The sequence below is a fragment of the Protopterus annectens genome, chromosome 13.part0, assembly GCF_019279795.1.
Source record: "Protopterus annectens isolate FY-2018-M chromosome 13.part0, PAN1.0, whole genome shotgun sequence".
NCBI classification, from domain to species: Eukaryota; Metazoa; Chordata; order Ceratodontiformes; family Protopteridae; genus Protopterus; species Protopterus annectens.
Genome location: NC_056747.1, coordinates 115,137,849 through 115,161,500, shown reverse-complemented (window position 1 = coordinate 115,161,500; position 23,652 = coordinate 115,137,849). Strand labels below are relative to the sequence as shown.

The window sequence follows — 23,652 nt, the reverse complement described above, 5'->3', positions numbered from 1 at the left end:
AACTAAGCGTAATGCTGCTCAATGCCAGAAGTCTCAATCTCAAGATGCACGCACTCGAGGCCCTTCTCAGTATGGAGAACATCAATGTCTGTGCTGTGACAGAAACCTGGTTCAAGGCTCCTGAGAGCACCCCAGCACTAGCAGGTTTCACCTCATATCATGCGTTCCGCCCCAAAATCCGGACAACACCAAGAAAGGAGGGGTGTCCATATTCATAAAGGACACCCACACCTCAAGGTTGGTGGCAACGACGATGCATCGGAGACCATCCAGGTGCAATTAACCATAGGCAAGACTGCTCTGCAATTTGTAGCATGTTACAGGCCACCCTCTCAAACTCAGGAACCTCACATGGCCTTCTTGAAAACAATGGAGGGGATAAATGTATCTCCAAACACCATCATACTAGGTGACTTCAACTACCCTAATATAGACTGGGAACACTACTCAAGCCCAAACACTCTAGCCCAAAGGTTCCTGGAGTTCATAAACTCAAATGCCATGGAACAACTAGTCACCATCCCCACAAGAGGAGAAAACATACTTGATCTCATCATCACGAACATGGGATCGCAATGTTCAACACCGGAAGTATACCCCTCACTGGTGAGATCAGATCATAAACTAATCTCGCTGGAGGTCCTCATCCCGCCCCCACCTGAAATAAAAAAGACCACAGTGAAAAACTTCTCAAAAGCCGACTTCACACTTCTAAAAACTAGTGTGGTCTCCTTTAAGGCCCCTGAGCCAGTGGTAAACATTACTCAAACCGCTGAATCACTTACAAATGCCTTCTACCAGCACCTACAGGACTGCATGGATCAGGCAATCCCAAACAAAACTAAGACTCTTTGTACCAAAGGCAAGCGTCCAGTCTGGTGGACCCCAGCCATAAACAAGCTCTACAACAAAAGGAGGAAGCTACTACAAGATAGAGCAAAATCCAAGACACCTTTGATCATTATAAGTAAAAAACTAAGAGCTCTCATAAAATCATCCAAGGCAAATTTTGAGAGAAAAATCGCCAAGGACTCAAAAGACAATCATAAGGCCTTCTTTAGCTATGTTAGAAACCTAGGAGGAAACTCCCAGATATGCTCAGAATTAGTTCAAAATGATGTGAAGATTACTGAACCTACACACATTGCCAACATACTGGCTGACAGGTTCAGTGCAAACTCCCCCTCCCCCCAAAAGGAGAGATATCTATACCAGAGGATTGTAGCCCCCCAAACATCTCCAACGCCCAGGTGAGAACTGCTCTCTCCAAAGCAAAAAACACAGCATCCATGGGACCGGATGGTGTCCCAGGCTGTGTGCTCCACGAACTCAATGAGGAATTAAACCGCAGTTAGGACAGCTGTTTAATCTTAGCCTCACCTCAGGATACGTACCCAAGGAGTGGCGCACGGCGACTGTGGTCCCACTTCACAAGGGCGGTGCCTCCACCGACCCTGGAAATTACCGTCCCATTAGCTTGACAAGCCTTATCTGCAAAGCCATGGAGAGGATCATAATGGAACTCATAAATAAAGACATAGGGAACTTGCAGACTCTGGATCCAACCCAGTTTGGCTTTGTCAAAGGCAGATCATGCCTTTTAAACTTGGTTGACTTTTTCGAGACAGTCACCAAGGCCATTGATGAGGGAAAGGCAGTCCATACAGCCTACCTTGACCTGGCAAAGGCCTTCGACACAATACCCCACTCAGGTATCATCGAAAAACTCATCAGCTTGAATGTAAACCCATACATCACAAGATGGGTTGCAAACTGGCTAAGTGACAGAACCCACAGGGTCAGAGTTGCTGGAGCCATGTCAGACTCTAAGCCTGTCACAAGTGGTGTCCCACAGGGCTCAGTCCTGGGTCCACTCTTGTTCAGCATCCACTTTTCTGAAGTACAAGCAAACACAGGAGGGTTATGGCTGACAAAGTTTGCAGATGACTGCAAACTGGGCGCCATAGTCGAAAACACATCTGACACAGATATCCTTCAGAAGGGCCTCACAGAAATGGATAACTGGTGCCAGAGCCATGGCCTAAAGTTAAATGCCAAGAAATGCATAGTCATACCCTTGGAAAAACAAGGTTACCCCTAGCTACCATATAGGTGGCAATCCACTGAGCACAGAAGAAGTCATCAGGGATCTGGGGACCCAGGTTGACAGTAGCCTTCGTTTGACACTCATGTTGCTAAAGTAGTTAGGAAAACCTTCTACATTGCCCACCTGATCATGAAGGGATTCACATCTAGATCATGGGAGGTCATTGTGCCGCCGTACTCATCACTCATTAGACCTATGATTGAGTACAATGCCCCATTCGGAATGTATCTGACCCGACACCTGCAGCAGCTGGAAAGGCCCCAAAAGTTCCTCACCAAAAGGATGAAGGGTCTCAAAAATATGTCTTATGCTGCCCGACTGAAAGAACTCCAGCTCTATTCAGTCTCATACCGCTTGCTCAGAGGTGACCTGTGCCTGACATATAAGGCCATGTCAAACCCTGATTTGATGAATATGCTTCACCTCAAAAAATCTAGATCCCTCAGAACCACAAGGGCGGGAGACTTGAACCTTGACACGGTTATTAATAGAACGTGCTGGAGGGACAGATTCATCACCCAGAGATTCCCTATGCTGTGGAACAAAATCCCGGTACATGTGAGGCAGAGCACCTCGCTGGCCTTGTTCAAGAGGAATCTTGACCAATGGATGGGGGATCGCAGATATACCCCAGGGATTACTTCAGTGTCACTGCTTGACAGAGGCACAGCAAAATAATAGGCATAGTTTTATTCAAACTAAAGGGGTGGCGAAAGCCAAATAACTATGGGCTAGGCTTATAAATGCCCTTGGGCAGATAGCCTAGTATGAACCTATGAACCTATATATATATAGTAGATATTTTATTTATTTTTATATATATATATATATATATATATATATATATATATATATATATATATATATATAAATCTGTAACTAATCTGTGCATTGGTTTATATTTCAGTTTGGCAGACTTATCTAGCCACAAATGAACCTTTATAACCCCATGATCATTGCACATCAGTGGTAGTTAAACTTGACTTTAAGTAACAGTAATTTATTTAGGAACACAAACACTGTCTAGTATGATCTGTCCCCTGGTAGTTTTTTTTTTTTTTTACAGTCTGAAGCAATTGTTCCTGAACATACATTGTGAATAATTTCCTTACTAATGTTGTGCTGAGTTTTTTGACCAGTCAGCAAATTGATTTCTGTCCAGAATCATTTGGCTTTGGCAAAAAGTGAGATTTGTTTGTTTTGATAGTGGTTGTTTTTGTGTCTGTAGATGGATTGCTTTGCTAAGTTGTATATTGAGGTGTGTTTGGCTCAGAGATTAGTGGAGGGGTTGCATTTCCAATTGTGCCATGCTTCATCGTGTAATTTGATGAGGTGTGTGAGTTCGTTAGATACCCAGTCATGTGTATGAGGTCAGGGTAGCCTTTATATTAAGAGAAAAAGTTGTTTTGCAAGTGCAGTAGGGTATTGGTAAGGTCGTTGGCTGCACCAGTGGGGTGTTTTATGGCACCTGAATGAGCTCAATCAAGGGTGTTCAGTGTTAGCAATAATCTGAATGGTGTTGGGTCTGAAGGTGACAACTTTAGGTAAAATGTTAGATTTTGTAGTGAGAACATTCTAGAACAGTTATCACTGAAGGAGGGTGCATGAATGGTGAGGTTAGATATTGGTTATTATAAGATATAGGAATGAGGGTTTGATCCAGTCCCATCAGAGTTAATTTGGGTAAGACTTAAGCTGGCCATGAGTTCTGACACACCAATGGCTTTTGGTCCTAAGTAATTAAAGGTTGAAGTCTCCAAGAATAATTAGGTTGCAGTTTTTTGGGACCTTTGGCATATATTTGTTGGATGAGGGTACTGACTTTTCGTAGTGAGGATGATGGAGGGTAGATATGCATTGGCTACAACAAGGTGGGGGGTTTGATTGGTTGTTGGAAATGTTAAAAGGATCCAGTTAGGATCTGATTTTGTGTTACTGTTAGCTTAAGCGATCTCCCCCGGATTCTTTCCCTGGTTTGTAATCTTGTATGCCTGAATAGTTTGGTATGAGGTGGAGAAGACTCGGTGTCGGGTTTCAGCCATGTTTCCGTAATACCCATAATGTCAAGATTATGTTGTATGGTAAAGACATTGATTTGGTCGATTTTGTTCTTGGTGACGTGGGTGTTAAAGGGAGTAAGGTGGACAGCCCAGTGGTGCAGTAGTAGTAGCATTGTCACCTCACAGCAAGAGGTTCCCCAGTTCGATTCTCTGCTGAGGTGCCTTCTGTATTGAATCTGCATGTCCTCCCTGCATTCATGCGGGTTTCTTCCCACGTCACAAAGACCTGCCTCTGGAGCATTTCTCCCCGGGCCTCCACTGAAAATTGACTTCATTCCAAGTTGGACTTTCCTGGTAAACAAAATGTTAGATAAATAAGATGCTGTTTATTGATTTGAGGCATTATTGTAAGGTGGTTCTGGACTGGGGTACACTGTTGGCCTATTAGCAGAAGTATAAAGACAGTGGGACTGAATCTGAGTAGTGTTCCCTAAAACAGTGCTCACACTTTACCCTGTGTAGTATGCACAAACCTGGCACTGAGTTCAAAATGAGTCCTGAGCTTTCTGGATCAATGTGGCCATAGAACCTGTGCCAGAATTAGTATTCGCATACCTTCCATCTTGTTTTGTATGGCTGCCAACAGCTGTGGCCACACCTACAGACAATGAGTCTCCAATAGTTAAGGTATGAGTATCCATAAGTACCACAATGCTAGAAAAAGAATATGTAAATGTTTGTCTTCTAGTCTTTTAGTACCGGTACGTGGAATGGTAGCAGTAGACCCAACATTGCTTTATCTTTTAGTTTTATCGACTTAAACAGCACATAGGACTCTTGCATGAGCTAAAGAATTGTGCCACTACTCTGACAATATTCCTTACTTACCAGTAGCGATCTCAAAGTAAGTTAGCATAAACTACTACTACTAATCTAAGGTCAAATACCAATATCAAAGGCCAGGAAACTGCAGCACCCCAGGCTGTGCATGTATTTGTATCTGAAACCTTACCTAGAATTCTGCATCAGTTAGGGGCAGTTTTCAGCATTCAGAGCGAATCTCCCCATTCTAATAAACTTGTCTGAAAAAGAACACCTGAAAACTGCAAAAACTTTGGATACCAGCCCCAAAAATTATGCATAAAATAGTTTTCATACTACCACCACTTCTAACCCCCCCCCCCACGCGCACATACACACGCACATATTTACATACAGTACCAGGACAAAACGTAGTCTATTAATACTACATCGTTGGCACCAGATTTCCCAGTCTCCACAAATCTCATCTGGTTGTTGGTTCTGTGAAAAGGCACCTGTAACTTTGAGAAACCCTAAAGCTCCGTCTCACCATGCCTTATTAAAGTAAAACCTGTCTCTTCACTGTAGTTCTATTTTAGTTTCAGACCACACAGCTGCATCTACATTCTTCCCATAAGTACCACAGTACTAGAAACAGAATATGTAAATATTTCTTCTGGTATTTTAGTACCAGTACTTTGAATGTTAATCGTAGACCCAACTTTGCTTTATCCAAAACTCCTGTGCTGTAATCCAAAATACCATTTTTTACCAGAAGTAACATGCAGCAGCACAACGTGGTCCCTCAGTGGCAGCATATAACAGCATCGGTGTCAGCTGTAATGTACCAGCATTGTCTAGTACCTTATTCACTATTATAGATATTAGGCCCCTTGACAGAACACCTGTGACCAAATGGATTCTGGGATGGCAGCTTGGTGCTGTATCCCCAGATGTAAATTGGTTATAATCAGAATGATTTGGCAATATGCCCATGAGAATTACTAGGAAGCTATTGAAAGTAATGAACACATTTCACTCGAGAACTTTCTGTACTCTATGCATGACAAGTTTATTAGAATGAGAATCGTGTACATGTTTCTTGGGGCTGCAGTTTTGTGACTGGTCTCCCTACTTGAATATTTAGGTTAGTTCTGTCCCCACAGCCAGTAAGTTGCATTGTGGGAAGAGTTTTCAGGTAGAGAAATGGAAGTACAAGATGGCTAAATGGGCAAGAACTACCTCCAAAAGCTCCTAGTGTTTTATGGCTTGCCCAGGAGAATTCACCCTACTTGTCCTGTACACTTTTCTAACAGCATGCACAGTATCCAAAGTTAGCTGAGGTAAAAATTTGTTTAAAACTGGTAAAAGAAGTCAAATAGCAAAGTATGCAGTAATATGCAGAGTTAGTGTGGTAAAGCAAAGTGCACTGAGGACTCTGCGATTTCAGTACAAATTGCAAATGCATTTTGGTACAGAAACCTCAAGAGGGGCCATGGTAAGAGATGTCAGTTTAGGTGCTGCCTAGCACGTATTTGTTAAGCAACTGTTGCAAGCATTCCATCTGAAATACTGTGCAGTCTTTTTGCATAATGCAAAGGCTTTTGCACAAGAGTAAAATATTTCAAACCACAAATGTGTAAACTGTTAACCACAGTCTAGTGTAGACATGTAAATGCAGTTCCAAGAGTCGTGTGTTTAATGACTGGATTTAGCATACTGATGTTATCTGTTATACTTCATTTCAGGGCACTGTGACCTGCTGTGCAGGCTTTATATAGGGTCTGTTTTAAGGCTGCATTTTGAAAGCTACAGCTCCTATTATTGATGTCTGTCTGTGTAGCATATTGGAGCTGTTTAAATGCACTACAGGTGTAGCTAGTATTTGTACACCGCCATATTGACTGTTGCATTTTTGGTTATCAGCACCACTGTTCGATGCGTAAGACGAGTACAGCAATAAGCATTTTAGGTTTGTGTTGGCTTCTACAATGAGCAGGTGGACTTGCTGTGGTTAAATGAATAGGCTGTGCACCAGTAATGTGGAGTTTACTGATGCGATGGATTCTTTGCCAGTGCTCAGGGCAGTGCACTACAGTGAGAATATGTAGGTGTTCCAGACTTCTATATGTGGTAATTATTTTATGATACAAGGAGGCAGTATGACTTTGGGGGGGGGGGTGGCATGCCCACTCATGTGGATACAGCCACCAGTCTGTAGAGTGATATAGCCACTGAGGTGCATGCATCTTGTGACTGAGATGATCACCTTTCATGTACCACTCTCTGATATCCATCTGAACACAGTCAGTCATAGCCAGTCCTTGTGAGCAATGGCATTTAATATTATGTGTTTACAATGGCACACCTGCGCTCTCTGTGTTTACACTGGGCACACCTGCGCTCTCTGTGTTTGCACTGGGCACACCTGCACATTCACCTGCTTAATAGAGTTCTACCATTATGGTGGGCAACTGAGCAGTACAAAGGCAATTACTTGAACAGCTTTGGCCAATGTGAACAACATGCCAGCATTCCCTTTTGAGGCATTCATACTGTTTTGGTTTTGTCCTCATCAGTTTGCATCGTTTCTGTGCCTTAGATGGCCAGTGTATCTTGATTTCCTGTTGCTGCATTGTCCACACCTCACCGTTTGAGTCAAAACTGCCTGACTTCAAGCAGTAATATCACTACTCCTTTAGATGCAACACTATGCCAGTACTTGGCAAAATGAGGAAGCATTTATGAAATAGGCACGGGTATATTTGTCTAGCAGTAGCAGTCCTTTGTCAACCTTGTTTGCACTTCAAGTAAAAGGAAGCATCATTACACTGGCAAAGCTGGGTAGCATTAGTTGTGGTTTTCAACACCCTGCATAATTTCTAATTTTTATGCAATAACATATTTACAAACCACAGTTACTAAAGAGCGACAAAATAAAAATACAAGTAAACTAAAAGCCAGTATACAAGGATTCACTCCAAAGAATAAAATAAAGCTGTTTGTTAAAAAATAGACATGAATTTGCCACTGTGGGCCTAAAAGAAGGTTCTCCAATATTCTTATGAATTTTAGGAATTCCAAAAAAGGTAGGGAGAACTTGCTTCTCTACTTTCAAAACTACATATCATTAGAAATGCTCTGTTCTACGAGATATTCTTCATAAAAAGAATCTAATCTTTGATGAGCTATATTAATGTCGTTTCTAGAAACCGGGGAATATGTGTCCGAGTCATAATGTAACTTCTACATAACATAAGTAGGGAATCCAGTTGTCCTACCTTATTTTTAATTCCCAAAATTCATAAGAATGTTAGAAAACTTCCTTTTAGGGCCATAATGGCAAATCCATGTGTATTTTTTAAATAAATGGCTTTATTTTTTTTGAGTGCATCATTTGGATACTGGCTTTTAGGTTACTTGCATTTTTATTTTTATTCTAATTTTCATGCGTTGCATACAATCCATTGCTATGGCAAAGCAATTGCACCAACAGCCATTGATAAGTTTTAAACACCTTGTTTTTATTATGTGTACATTTGTGGCCTTCCTAACACTAGGTGATCTGTGGAGTGTGGGATTTCAGGGCATATCAGCACATACACGGTACATAAAGATCGGTCTTCCTCAAGTCTGCTGTCCACACTGTGTGCAACAGCCTTGTCATGTAACAGCTGCAAATTGTAAATCTGGCTATGAAAATCCTATAATTGTATGGTTCTATGTATGTTGTGTGATAGGGTAAGTACTACTGCAGTAACTGATAAAGCTTGCTCAGCTGTTTACTTCTCGTGAAGTTGAGCTAGTTTTTAAACTTGTCTACTTAGTTTTGTAAGCTCAGCAGAGCATTTGGTGATGTGAATGATGAGTGACTTTATTTGGCAAGTGTCATGCCTCTGCACCTAACAATGGAAAAAGTAACACTTGAAAATCGTGAATCATTCTGTAAATGACTTGTAAACCCTGTTGTTGCTAAAATGTATGGGAACAGAAAAAGATTGTGCTATTGGAACAAATGACAACAATGAAAGCAACATTTAATACTTAACCTCCTACAAAAAGGAAGCAATCGGTACAGTTATGTTGCAGTAATGTTTCTGTTTCCTCTAACTGGATAAGTTACAAAGACCAGAAGGAATATTGGAAAGATGGAAAGAATTTTATTTTTCTTTGTTTAATTTTAGATGAAAATGAACTCTGTTTAACTTAAGATTAATGGTTCTGATAACTATACAAGTTACTGGAAAGCAGTCTTGCCAGTTATTAGGGTACAGAATACATGATTTACAGCCTTCTCAAGAATAGTGGTGTACAGTAAAAAGTTTTATCCGTCACTTTTACTGTAACATTTCCTTTCCCCCAAACTTATTATTTAGAACATAGATGTTACACAGTTTAATAAATGATATTGCTACAGTGTTTGAGTAATTTAAAATAAGCATTGTTGATGGGTTTTAAAACTTAAAAGTGGGCAGGTGTGATGGCAAGTTAATTGTTTAACATGAGTGGTGTTACAGTACCATGGTCTGCCACTGTAACACATGATGGCCTTCCATATCACTGTTGGAGTATTTCCTAACCTAAGGGATGTCTTGCCAAGGGTAGCCCAACATCCAGCCAGTATATCAAAGCATTTAGTACTTATAGGCGTTGTACGTCACATGTACGCTCCCCCACACGAAAGGCGTAGGGCATAAATGTGATGTATGGATGCACGCATTCAGAACTACTTTGCCACCAGACTGAATAATGTTATCAATCTGATCTGAATGCTGGTTTACCACACTATGTTTCAGATAAGTGCCCCAGTGGAGGTGATCTCTTTTTTTTATTTTTATTTTTTTAGTGCTGTTTGGTTCAGGTCATCCAGAAAGAGAAGAATGTCAGTGTGGGGGGCAGATTCTCCATGACAACTGTCATGACCAGTGTCTTTTCTGTTTGGGTGCATCTCATGAACATACACAGTGTTCTATCTGTTCTAAGACCCCACGTTGTTGTCTCTCTCCTTTTTATTTACCTTGAAAACCAGCAACTTAAGCTGTGTTGGCTCAACATGCTATGGCAGAGTCTTCCTGTCCCCAGGGTCAGTTGTCTGCCAAGAAAAAGGCCAAAACTCTAAGGTCTGATATGGCTGCTTTCCAGCCTCACTGGAGGTCTCTCTTGAGGCTAGTGGAAGCCCAGAGGATTGTCCAGTGGTTGCCTCAGATTCCTCTGCTGAGATCCTGTCTCACGCCAGCATGGATCTGACTTCTTGTCCTCTGAGGTTTTACTAACATCTGTTCCTGACTATGAGGGGTAATCTTCTGCTGATCTATATCTGAGGGACTGAGAGGGAATTCAACAGATCTTAGGGAGGACATCCCTACTACACTTGTTGAATGTTGCCAGGGGTCTGACCTTCAGAGGGAGTTTTTTGCAGATGTCCCACAGAAAAAGAAACTGAAACCAAGCACATTTTCCCTGCAGTTAGGATCTGCAATGTGAATGGCAGGGTTTTACTTGGGGGGGGGGGGGGTTATTTAATGCTTTAATGGCTTTACAGTCTCTTCAAAGAGTGTTTGTCCCTCCCTGGTCTTCTACTCCTCCTAAAAGATCCAGGGAACTAGATGCTTCAAATGAGGATGTGGATTCTGGGGAGGAGTTCTTGGCTTACTCTTCTCAAATTTCTTCCTCCTGGACTGTGGTTCAGAGGAAGAGGATTCTATTAATCCACTTTCCCCTTTGGAGGAACTCTCCTTTGGAGAAACAATTGCCTGCATCATGGAGTTTTTAAGTGGGATTGTTCTCAAGTCACTGCATTCAGAAAATGTATTACAAGCTGTGTTCCCCCTGTTCTGGCTGCTCTCCTGGATACATTTTTTTCAGCAGCTTCTGTGGCCCCTGATTCTCAGCCCCCTGCATCCAAGAAACCCTTTAGATTTTACAAAGGTGCCTGACTAATGTAAACCTTATAAATACCCTTCTATAGTGTCTTTGTCTTCTGAGAAGCCCTCCAAGCTGTTGCCCTCTAACAAGTTACTGCCTTCAGATAAAGATAGTAGGGCCGGACTGCTGCCACTTTATCCTTTCGGGCAATCAACTTCCAGATTCAAGTGACCAGGTATGTTTTGGCCCTCCTTTCTCAGGTTTCCAAAGTTGTTTCTGACCTTCCTGACTCTACGGGGAAGGCTTCTGTCATTTCCCGATGTTCTTCATGTTTCACTGTTGCAGTCGTTACATTTGGGTAATCTGCTGGCAGGTTGCCCTCAATTGGCCTGAATAACAAAAGTCTTTGGTCCTGCATCAGCTGCTGTCTCCTCTTCCATTACGTCGGGTCGTCAGGAGTATAAAACATGCAGCCAACGCCATTTTATTCAGTTATTCTTGCCCCAGATGTCAGGTGCCCCCCAAATGGGGAGCAAATATATATACACTTATCAATTGTACAAGAACTCTTCAGATTTGAGAAGCATGGATAGGTTTAAAAAGGCCCTTGCATTCATTAGCCTAGTAAATACATAGGAACCTTGGATTTCCATAGACAGCTCAGATATTACTGGATAAAACTAAGGTTAGTTGCAAATCTGAGAAGTTTGTTGCTTTCTTTCATCCAAGGTTTTCAGGTTTGGCCGTTTCAAAGCAAACCATCTCTTTCTGAATTTCTAAGGCCATTTCTTTTCATGGTAAATGTCTTCCACTGTTGCTTCCTCAGACACCTTTTTCAAGGTCTGGATCCCTATTCCATCCTTGGGGTTGCTAGTTTGTCCTCTGTTAATACTTTCACTTAGCATTACAAGTTGGATATTATTTCCAGGGCTGGAGCTGGCTTTGCCTGGGCTATTCTGATAGGTTTCTGGATGACTTTTCTGTGCCATCCTCCTCCCAGGCTTCCTGTTGAGCTCTTGTACTCTCCCTTAGTCAAAGAATACTGCAACAGTGATATGGATGGGTATAGTACAGTTGCATAAAATCTTACCATATCAGTACGAGGGGGTGCTGAAAAGTTCTAAGCTCGACCATCTTTCTACATTCTGAGCATTATTTTGCCTCTGTAGCTGAAAAGAGGGCTATTTCATCTTGCAAAGTGCCAATTTGCATAATCATAATGCTACATTTGGACATTATTTCAGATAATTCATTGAACCATGTTAACAAAAAGTGTGGAATTTTCAAGTGTGGAACTCCGAGCCATCATGAAATTCCTATTCCTGCAGAGGAAAACTCTAAAGGAAATCGATGAATGTATGGTACAAACATTGAATGGCAAGTACCCTTCTTACGCAACTATAAAGTGGTATGCAAACGTTCAGCATGGAGATTTCGAGGTAGAAGATACAGCATGGTCTGATGGGCCTCAAACGGTGTCATCTACTGAAATTGTTGACCATGTTCATGTCCTGATTTTGGTGGATCGGTGAATATTGGCTAAAACAATTGTTGAGACACTACAGATATCCAGGGAATGTGTTGGGTTTATAATCCATGAGCAGCTGGGTATGCAGAAGCTTTTAGTCAAGTGTGTGCCCAGATGTTTGAATGCCAGCAAGAAAAGACGTCTAATGGACACTTCCAAGTTGATTTTGCAGGATTTACATTGAGCAGGTGACAACTTTTTGGAATGACTAGTTACTGTTGATGAAACATGGTTACACCACTATGATCCTGAGCCAAAACCGTCCATGCAGTGGCGGCATTCAGATTCACCAAGACCAAAGAAGTTCAAGATCCTAAAGTCAGCAGGAAAGGTCATGACCCCAGTGTTTTGGGATCAGAAAGGTGTTGTAATGACTGACTGTCTTTCAAGGGGCAAAACAGTTAATGCAGAATAGTGCATCTTCCAAGGGGCCAAACAGTTAATGCAGAATAGTGCATCTTCCAAGGGGCCAAACAGTTAATGCAGAATAGTGCATCTTCCAAGGGGCCAAACAGTTAATGCAGAATAGTGCATCTTCCAAGGGGCCAAACAGTTAATGCAGAATGGTGCATCTTCCAAGGGGCCAAACAGTTAATGCAGAATGGTGCATCTTCCACGGGGCCAAACAGTTAATGCAGAATAGTGCTACAACTTGCTGTGCTGATTTAAAGGAGTCAATGAAGAAAAGGAGAGGAAAGCTGCAGGAAGGAAACACCAGGTCGTCCTCTATCTAGTTCCTGTTTCCAAACCTTAAAAGCGTTTGAAAGGGCAGCGATTTTTGAGTGATTCAGAGGTGATGCAGCAGCAGAGCAGGATTTCAGTGACCAGACTTTTTTTGGCAGATTACAGAAACTTCTGACATGATGTGCCAGGTGTGTTGAACTTTGGGTTGTATAATGTTGAATAACTTGCAAGTTTCAGAGCTCCACACCATTCCCTTCTAGGTTGGGCTTGGAACTTTTCAGCACCCCCTCATAGATGTTTCTCTTCATTGTCACTCCCTACTTCCTCCTGCCCCCTCTGCTCTAGCCCGTTCTTTCTTGCCCTCCTGGATGAGGGGCTCTTCTGCTTTCCATCCTTTTGGATTTAGATATTTTTCCTCATCACTTGGGAATTCTGTTCTTCCTCAGGCTTTTTCAGTCCTGAATATGTGCATCTGTACATCAGCTTTATGCTCTATGCCTTGTGCTGGGAGCGTACATGTGACATACAACTCCTATAACTGCTACTAAAGGCTTTGGTATACTGGCCAGGCATTGGGCTATCCTGGGCAGGAGATCCTTTAGGTTATGAATACTGCAACAGTAAAGAGAAGCACATCTACTGTTATGACAAGATTTTATACAACTGTACCTTTTAAACTGGACTTTTTCCGTTGCTGAGGATTTAAGATCAGACGTAACTATAGCATGTTATGTATGGTTTTACATGTATAATGTATTTGTACACATACATGTTTTTGTGTACTAAGTCTGTTCTTGTCCAGCGGTTGATCTGGTGTCTATGCTAGCAGTTGTTGACACTTTCTCCAATAGGACTGACATGCTTTTGTTGTTTTTTAATAACATTGCAGCACATTTACATAACCGTGATGTACCAGTTTCTCATTGTTATCCTGTGCTGAACCTTATCCATAAGGAAACATTTACACTGTAATAGCCCATTGTTCAATGCTGATGAATGGAACCTTGCGGCATTTCACAGCTGGGAAGTGATGGTTTAGATGGAACTCCTCTTCCTTTATTGGCACAGTGAGAGCACCTTGTGATGGTGGGAAATTAGGCAAAACCGTCAACCTTGATAAGCTTCCTGCAGGAAGGAAGAGTGGTCAGATATTTTTAGAAACCACTGCAGCTTATGAGAATGTTTGGGTCAAACCACTTCTTTGGAAGTAATTCTGTTTACTGATGGTCAGAAAATGCCATTGGAAGCTGAGGGAATTAAACACAGAATTGCAGGCTAAAAACTTACAGCTGCTAATCTCAACAGTCTGTACTTAATTGCCAGAACACAGGTGGCATTTATCTTTAAACTATGTAATTACAAACAGATAAGGAAGAAAGAAAATGTTAAGAATCTGCATCTTTCTAGACTTAGTATAAACTACATGACAGTAATGTTAAAGGAGGAAATCTTAACTGAAAAATCATGTTAATTATTTAAGAAGCTTAATCTGTAATGCAGTGATATCCCATTCATTTCCGTCAGTATTTGTCAAAAACAAGGATAACAAACATGCAATTCTGAACGCATACAGAAGCTTGAAAATTGATATCTGCTTGACTGCTTGAAGTATTTTTTTTGGGGGGGGGCAAGTCTCGCAAGCCTGGCACATTGTTAGCTGTAGAGGTTGTGTCCTTCAGTTTCACTGTTACGTAATATCACTACCTCAAAGATGGCTGACGTTGTTTATACAAAAGAATATGCCTGGGTTTTGTAGAAGCATCTTCAGAGAAAGCACCAATTTGAAAACAGTATTTTAATCAGAATGAGTGTTTTGGCAGAAGGCACTGCTCCCAAAACAAGTCATGTACAGTATTTCATTTTATTTTTCTTTTGTTGACCCTTGGGCACAACTGTACCTTTTTCAAGGGCAACAGGGAAGCACTGTCTGGTTAACTGACTTGCTGCATTGCACGACAGCAAGTGGAAGTGGATGGAATCAAACCCCTGTACCTTGGTAAGGAAGCAGCTTTTTAAAAGCCCAGAGCATTAGTCCCCTCTTCTAACAGAACACACTTTAGACGTTCAACTATAAAGTGTGCACATACCTACACATTATAGTATTTTTAATGCCAAAGGATATACATACTGAGGAATTTCCCAAAAGCCTGGCACCTAAAGTGTCCCCATATTCCACAGCTGCTGTCACTCCTATTTTGTGTGAAACCTGAATGAGCATCCAGTTCATAAGTTCATAGCTGGGGGTAGTGGCTTAGCAAGAAGATCTTCCCTCACAGCTGTAGGGTCCAGGGTTCAATACAGACTCTGGTCACAATTTGTTTGGAGTTTGCATGTTCCCCATATCAGCATGGGTTTTCGCCAAGTTCTCATGTTTCCTTGCACCTTCCAAAAATATGCTTAAGTTGTTTAACTATACAAGACTGTCCAAATATGGTCATAGTTACCCTTTTGGCCCAGGTACTGGCTAAAAAGAGTCTGTGGGACCCAGCCCACTTATCCAGTTAAATGTTAAATAAAACAAAACAACCTTCTCAGCCAGTAGTCCCAGTTAGAGGGTTGATCTTGATCATATCTGAAGGTTTCTGATGCCAGCAGCTTAGCGGAGGGTCTTGAAGAAAAATCTAATAAACTTAATTGTTTTTTTTTTTATATTTTAACATTTTAAATAAGAAAATGCATTCTCTTAATCTTATTAAGATTTATTTTTGTGTTTGATTTATTTTTCATAAAATGGCAGACTGCAGCCCACTCTCTCTTGTCTGTGTTCATAGGTGCCCTGAAATCAATCATGAAAAGGAAAGACGGCACGTCAAACTCCGAAACAAACGGGGGAAAGAAGAGTTTGCAGTTTGTTGGTATTCTTAATGGAGAGTACGTCTTTCATGAATTTGGGCTTTTTATGTGAGCCTAGGCTGTAGGGGGCTAAATATTTCAAGGGTACATTCAGCCGAACTTGTCTCTTTCTGTACTGATGTCATGCATTTGTTTGTCATAAACTGAAAATGTTATCTTTTTAAATTGTATTTTTATTTTGAAAACTTCAGAGTTATTTTAATAATGCAAACACACACGCATATATGTATGATCAGCTGTATTTGTAGGTTTGTAGCAGCAGTTTGTTTGCTGTCTATAAAAAAAAAAAGTAGGAATACCTCATAAGTACATTATATACACTTATGCACATATTTTTTAATATGCATTGATAATTTGATGCAGTCAATTCAAAAACATTACAGCACAATCTTTCTTGCTCGGCAATTAATCAAATAACATGCATCAAAAGGAAACACTAATTTGGAATGCATTCTACTTTCCAGTAACTCTCAAAAAAAAATTCCATCTCTTGTTTTGGTGGTGTCTTTCATTTCCTCTTTCTAATGATTATTGTATTTGTTATTTCTAGCTGTGAGGAAAACAAAGACCTTGTCCCTTTCAGTATTTCTTCTATTTTAAGAGTGGTAGCCAGGAAGGGGGACTAGCCAACATGTTGGACCAATGGAGTACAGGGAATATTACTGTGGATGGACCATGTCACACCCTACATAACTTTAAAATTTACAATTACAGTAGTGAGGAGATTGACAGGTAACATTTTCTTTTATTTTCAAAAGGTTTTAAATTCATCCCCTCTACAGGGGGTAATTTAGTGGACAGCTTAATAGACTTGAGGATTTTTCTACGGAAAAATAATTTAGATATGTTTCAGGGGCAACAGGATGGTGGTACTAATATTGGTATTAGAAGACCTAGTACCTATAATCCCCCTATACACCCCCAGCTAAAAAATTTTGAAAGGGAGGTCGAAGAAGAAATCAGGAATCTTTATAGGGGTGGGGATGGCATGGTAAATTTAACATGACTAGAGAAGAAAAAGTACTTCTCAAATCCATTCAAGAAAATAGATACCTGAGGGTGATGCAACCCGATAAAGGTGGAGGGGTGGTCTTCATGGACAGTATTTTGTATTCCAGTAAGATGATGGATATGCTTAATGATACCAATAGGTATGTTAGGGTATCCAAGAATGAGATTAACTTAGCATACCGTAAGATTGATTTGGTTTTACAGGACATGCTGAATGACAATTTTATAAACCAGGACACCTTTAAGTATCTCAGTGTGGACAGACCCCGTATCCCTGCTATTTTCGGGATACCCAAGGTACATAAAAGTGTGGAGGATCCACCCCTGAGACCCATTGTGGCAGCCAATGGCTCTAAAACCCATCCGTTGGCCAAATTTTTGGATATAAAATTAAAAGATATTTGGGTTAGGGCCAATGGTATACTTAAGGACTCCTGGGAATTAATAGTAACATGTATTCAGATTCCTTAATATTTGTAACCCTTGATATTCAGGATTTATTTAATGTGATTCCACATTCTACAGGGTCAGAATGGTTCCAGGATGCCATTCACCAACATGGAAAACTTGACCACAATACTTTTCTGGTTTATACAGAGTTGATGGATTTGGTATTGAAACATAACTTTATATTTTTTGAGGGTGAGTTGTTTAAACAGATCCAGGGAGTGGCCATGGGGCAAGTTGTGCCCCTACTTATGCCAACATTGTGCTCATGGTTTGGGAAGAGAAGTTTGTGTTTGTCTGAATATGCACAATATTGGGTGTATTACAAACGTTACCTGGATGATATTTGCATTTTTTGGAAAGGTAGTATGGAAAAGTTAACAGAATTCATAGACTATCTAAACCATACCACTAATTTTTTGAAATTTACTTCCCATATTACACATGACTATATGAACTTTGTGGACGTCACTATTAAAAAAGACGTCCTAGGGCAGCAGTTTACATCTAATGTATATAGAAAGGAAACCTTTTCTAACTCGTACCTATATTTCACCAGTTCCCATCCATTTAAACAGAAGAGAAGTATTATCAAGGGACAATTTGTCCGTAGTTGTAGGATGACCTCTTTGGACTCTGACTTCGAAGACGAAAGTCAGAGAGTCAAAGAAATGTTTATATCTAGGAAGTATCCTAACTATTTAATTGATGAGGTTTTGGAGGAAGTAAAGAATGGGAGAAAGGATAGGTTTTCCCCTTTTTTGGGAACAGGAGATACCAGTGTGATAGTACCAATAAATGTGCAGAGTACCACACAGCAACCAGGGGTGACGTTACCAGGGACGAAATCAAGAAACCTTGGGGGTAACTATTTGATGTTTTATAATCAGAATACCTCTAGGGTTAAAAACATTATTACTCAACACTGGAGCAGGTTTAGGTGTTATTCAGAGTTGGATGTTTTGTTTACCAACACCCTAGGATTTACATGTAAAAAAGGCAGGAACCTTAAGGATTTGCTGGAGTATAATGGTTCTATTGTTTCATGTAAGAAATTGGGAACCTACAAATGTGGGGCCATGTGCCCAATGCCCATATATACTTAGGATTCTGTATACATCCTGTCAAGAGACCATCAGATTCAGAGTAGTAGTTTTTCCAACTGTAATAGTGAAGGCTTGATTTATTTGGCCCTATGTAAAACCTGTGGTGCATTTTATATTGGAAAAACTACTCGTAAACTCAAAAGGAGGATTTATGAGCATTTATATGCTATTAAGAGTCGAAGATATTAAAAATGCCTTGTTTAAACATACACTGACATGTCCCCAGGCAAAATGGGGCTTCTTTGTTGTAGAGAAGGTACAATGTGATGTGAGGGGGGGCCCGTGGGAAAATAGGATAGAGGTGAGAGAAATATGTTGGCAGTTGTTATTGGAAGCCAGTAGATTCCCAGGGCTGAATGAATACATATCCATTGCCCCTATTTTAAAAATGAGAGCTGCAAAACTATAAAATAAGTATATATAATGTTTTGCAGGTTCTTTTTGTTGTTTTTTGATTCAAGTTTATCTGTCCAACACATTATGATGGTTTTAGTATTTATATATTTATTTTAAAGTTCTTTTAAAAAATGTGTGTGTTTTTTATCTACTTTCATCTGTATTTGTGGAAAGTTGGTAGGTTGTCATGAATATTTAATATATATATGCTTTAACATTTCATATAATTACTTATGACTCCATTTTTACCTGGATATTCTTAATTTCCTGGGCACCAAAGGACAAGTTTCAGCCATTCATCCCTTTGCTCTAAATACAGTTTCAAAGCCTTCAAAGAATCTATTAATTTACAGTTGATGTTCATACCATAGACTGTACACTATATATATATATATATATATATATATATATATATATATATATATAAAGCACACAAACGCACGTGTTGTTCCCACTTCATTTTTTCCTTTTTAAATTGATCCTATGTTGCCTGCAGCCTTCCTCAGACTCTCGTAACATTTCTGTTTGAGTTAACTCCTTCAGCCAACTTGATGTTTTGTGTCCTTCAATGAGTTTTTGAACAATTTTACTAGTTCTAGAACCAACATCCTTCTAGTATTCTTGTCCAGCCTTCTGTCAGTTAATAATTTATACATACCTCTGATTACAAATCATTGGGCTGCATGGATTCGTCATCTTATCCAGACAAATATTCCTCTGTTTCCCATGGAGATCTTTTACTTTACTTAAAGCACTCCCTAGTATTAAGAACAGTGACCCTTTCATTGCATCAGTTAGCTTGACTCCTAAGTAGATATAATAGATTGGAGTTGCTTAGAATGTATAACCGGGTGAATGAATAATCTTTATGATTTGAATCTTTTGTATTTTTATGTTGTATCCAGCAATTTTATCTTATTGACAAAGTTACTAAAATATTACTTCCAAATGGTTTTGAGGATCTTTCAGATAAGAGCAAATCAACCACATGTAATGCCAACTTGTAAGTAAATGACTGCAGCACATAACCCCTGGCAAGAAGGGTGAAACAGATAGTCTAAATAGAGCATAAAAGAAGAAAGAGGGCAGTCCTGTCTAATGTCTCTGCCTACTTGATACATTTTGGAAAGTCTGTTTCCTGTCTTTATATGGCTACGTTGTAATACAAGGTATTTATTAAATATACTTCAAATAAATACTGCCCACATACAGTCAAATGCATTTTCAGCATCCAGACTTGCAACCAGCACTGTTTTTGTTGGTATCTTTTGATGACATAATAGTTTAAGGGTGATTCTACCAAGTACTAAACACCTCTGATCCAGGTCAGTCAGTGAGTGGAACAGAAGTGCTGTGCTTTTTGCAATTAGTGTGTAAATTATAATCAGGTTTACATATCAGTACTGGGCTGTATACAACCCAACTTGTGTTGGATCCTTACCTGGTTTATGAATAACTGTCAGGTTCATAGGTATGTACTAGGCTAATGTCCCTGGAGCCTTTACAAGCCTAGCCCGTAGGATTACCCTGGCATAGTGCCACTCGACCATAGTTCCTAGTGCCTCTGTCATGTAGAGCCAATGGAGTGATCCCCAGGGTGAATTTTCTATTTCCCATCCACTCATCCAGATCTCTCTTGAAGAGGGCCAGTGAGTTGATCTTTTTGACCTGTATGGGAAACTATTCCATAGCATGGGTAGTCTCTGGGTTATGAACCTGTCCCTCCAGCATTTTCTGTTGATTGTGGTAATGAGGTTGAGGTCTCTGTGGTGTGAGGTGCGGAGGGATTGGGATTTCTTTAGATGTAGCATTTCTAACAGAGCTGGGTCAGACATGGCTTTGTAAATCTATCAGAGATCACCTCTAAGTAGGCACTATGAGACAGAAAATAGTTGGAGTTTTTTTAATCTGTCCATATAGGAGAAGTGTTTGAGGGCTAGGATCCTATTTGTGAGGTACTTTTGCAGCCTCTCCAGTTGTTGCAGGTGTCTAGTGAGGTACATGCCAAATGGGGAATTGTACTCTGGCTTAATGAGAGAAGAGCAGAGGGAGACGATAACCTCTTTCTTCCTGGATGCGAAACCTTTAGTAATGATGTGCCACATAGGACTTTCTGACCACAGTGGCTAGAGATGTCTGAGGAGGCATGATCAGCAGGTGGCAGTGGGCTTCTCTGAGCTGTGAGGTGAGGTGCTACAATGCAAGCCCACGTAGAATGCCTACTCCTGAGACCATACCATGTAGTCAGAAAGGGGAGGGTGAGAAACAGGGTAGGACAAGTAAGACTCTCCCTGGACAGATGGTCAGACATGCTAAGTCCCATCGCTGGCCACAGCAAGATTAACAGAATAAGTCAGGGAGACATTGATGAATCGCTGGTAGATCTGGCAAAGATGGGACATGAGGGATGAGATGGTAAAATGAAGGAAGGATGCGAGAAAGACAAAAAAAAATTCTTCTTACACTATGTTCCCCTTAACTGTTAGCAGTAGTGTAGACACAATGACCATCTAATAATTTTGAATCTTAAAAGGAAAGCAGCACTGGAAACCAAAACCTTTACATTTGGGGAACTACACCCCAAATTCATTCACACGCCTATGCATTATAAAGAAGAAAAATTGTACTTGTGAAAATCAGTAACTCCTTATGTTGCATATTTAGTGCTTAAAGTCAAACACAACTTTGGTAGAACAAATATTATATATGTACATTAATTTCAGGTGAATCATATTACCAAAGTGCCCAACCATCCAAAAGCTATTGAAGTCGGTCAGTGTCTTAGGCCAAAAGCCATTTTAAGTCAGTCAGTGTCCTACGTCAGCCTTCAGTGACAGAATCTTGCAGTCTTAACTGCAGCCTTTCTAAATTACTAAGCATCTGATTCACTGCAAAACCTGTTGTCTGCCTGTCTACCATCTTTTTCCAAAGATCAGAAGATAATCTGTTTTTCCTAATCTGTTGTCCTGTAGTGGTCAGAGAGTCCTTTCTCTGAAATCTGCAATGAGTCCTCCCCTATCCTGTGTAACAAAGAATGGAGCTTTCTGCATCTAGGAGCATTAAATGTGACTGCTCTTCTTGGGAATAATCACTCTGAAGCAGGCTGGATTTAAATGTAAAATTCCTTCTCCTTCACAAATTCATTGCATTACAAAAAGCTGCATGTACCTTGTTTCATATTGAGTGATCATGATCACACCACACTTTGTTTCTGCCATCTTCATCTTCTAGAAGATCACAATTTTGACCATCCCTTCTTTACGATCATAGGTATGGAAATGATCAAAGAAGGATTTAAGAAACTTTGCACAGAATGGCTGTAGTAGAAAAACTCAATAGGCTTTCTCACTTCCTAGATGTTCTGTCAGCCCTCCAGTCCATTCCACCAATATACATTTAATGAACTTTACAAATTTGTTTAAAAGTTCCAAAACTGCTTCCAAGTTGGATATTCTGTGTTTAGCATCCTTCATGTCCACCCTTTAAATCCATCAGCTGGCCAGAATGAGAGCTGATGGCTGTTTCCAAGTATTCCATTACTACCTCTAACCTTTTACTATAGTCAGGTAAGTTAGTACTTACCTTGTGCAGTTCTGAAATTGACATCAATCTCTTTCCATGCCGCACCTTGTCTTTTTATTTAACAAATCTTCAGTGCTAGTTTCATGACAGTCCTCCTGGCTTCACTGCAATGATTCAGCCTGACTTCATTGCAATTCCAAACTGCTAAAGTCGCTATTTATCATTTTTACTTTCTTTCCATCATTTATGCAGAAGTAATAAAGCAGAACACCATCCGAGCCTCCAAGATGAGTCTAAGGACAGTTTCAATGTTATAGCATTAAAATTACAGATGTAATGTTGGAAGGAGATTGAGCTTTGCTCATTCGTTCTCTGCCCTTAATTTGCATGTTGTGTTGTAGCATATTAAAGTGCACCTCTTATTTTTTCCCTCCATATTAAGCTGAAATATTTAGAGTAAAGCATAAAATACGTTGGAGCTCATAGTCTTTCTCTTGGCTTTTCCTGGTTAGGGGTCTCCACAGCAGAACTCCAGTCTGCTAATGATTGACAGTGGATTTTTACGGTGCCAAGTTGCCAGCCCCAACGCCTAACCTTCAAAGAAGGCATGTCCATTCATGCACGCACCTACCTGCATATCTTTAGCATAACTTGACCACAGGGAAGACATGTAGACTCCACACAGAAGGCGCTGCAGCCGAGAATCGAACAGGAGAACCTCTTGCTGTGAGGCGATAACTCTAACCGCTGCACCACCGTGGCCTATGTTAAGAGTTCATAGTACATCCAGCAATGAGGACTTTTGATTACCTGTAGTATCATTTAAGACATTACAAATGGGCTCAGAATTCCTTGCTTGCTACCTTCAATCTTCCAAAGGCAGAAAAGTCCCTGTTTAAAAAGCAGGTCCAGCAAACTTGTAACCAGAGCTTCCAGAGACCTTTAAAATGCTGTCAGTAACTGAATACCCATTTATGTGGTGATATACTTTTAAGGAAGTTTTGAAGTTGCAGAAAAAAACATCTGTTTGCAGTTGTACGCGTCTGGCAAAAAGTGGTCATATAGTATTACATTTTTGTTTCTACACTACAGAATTTACACAAGTACCACAGTGGTCCCTGGTGTGCATTTTGGGGATAATTAGTGATTGTTGTCACCCTTAAGAGGAAAAAGCAGCTTTTGTTGCTTAACCCATATCTTCTGCTCCGTGAATAGATGAACATACATAAGTATATTTTGCATGGTATAGTTTACATTTTCGTGTCATTTTTTTATTCATTTCTGTTAAAAGGTGTAATTCATGCATGAGTACTGTTACTACTGTTACAACTG

The 23,652-nt window shown here is 40.3% G+C and overlaps 1 protein-coding gene across 1 annotated transcript in view; it reads left to right on the top strand.

The window, feature by feature from the left end:
- Positions 1–23,652, top strand: part of KANK3 (KN motif and ankyrin repeat domains 3) — a 274,252-nt gene that overhangs the window by 86,870 nt on the left and 163,730 nt on the right. The window contains exon 3 of the mRNA XM_044090687.1: positions 15,757–15,856. Within this exon, the coding sequence (XP_043946622.1) occupies positions 15,757–15,856 (100 nt within the window). The remainder of the gene's footprint in view (positions 1–15,756; positions 15,857–23,652) is intronic.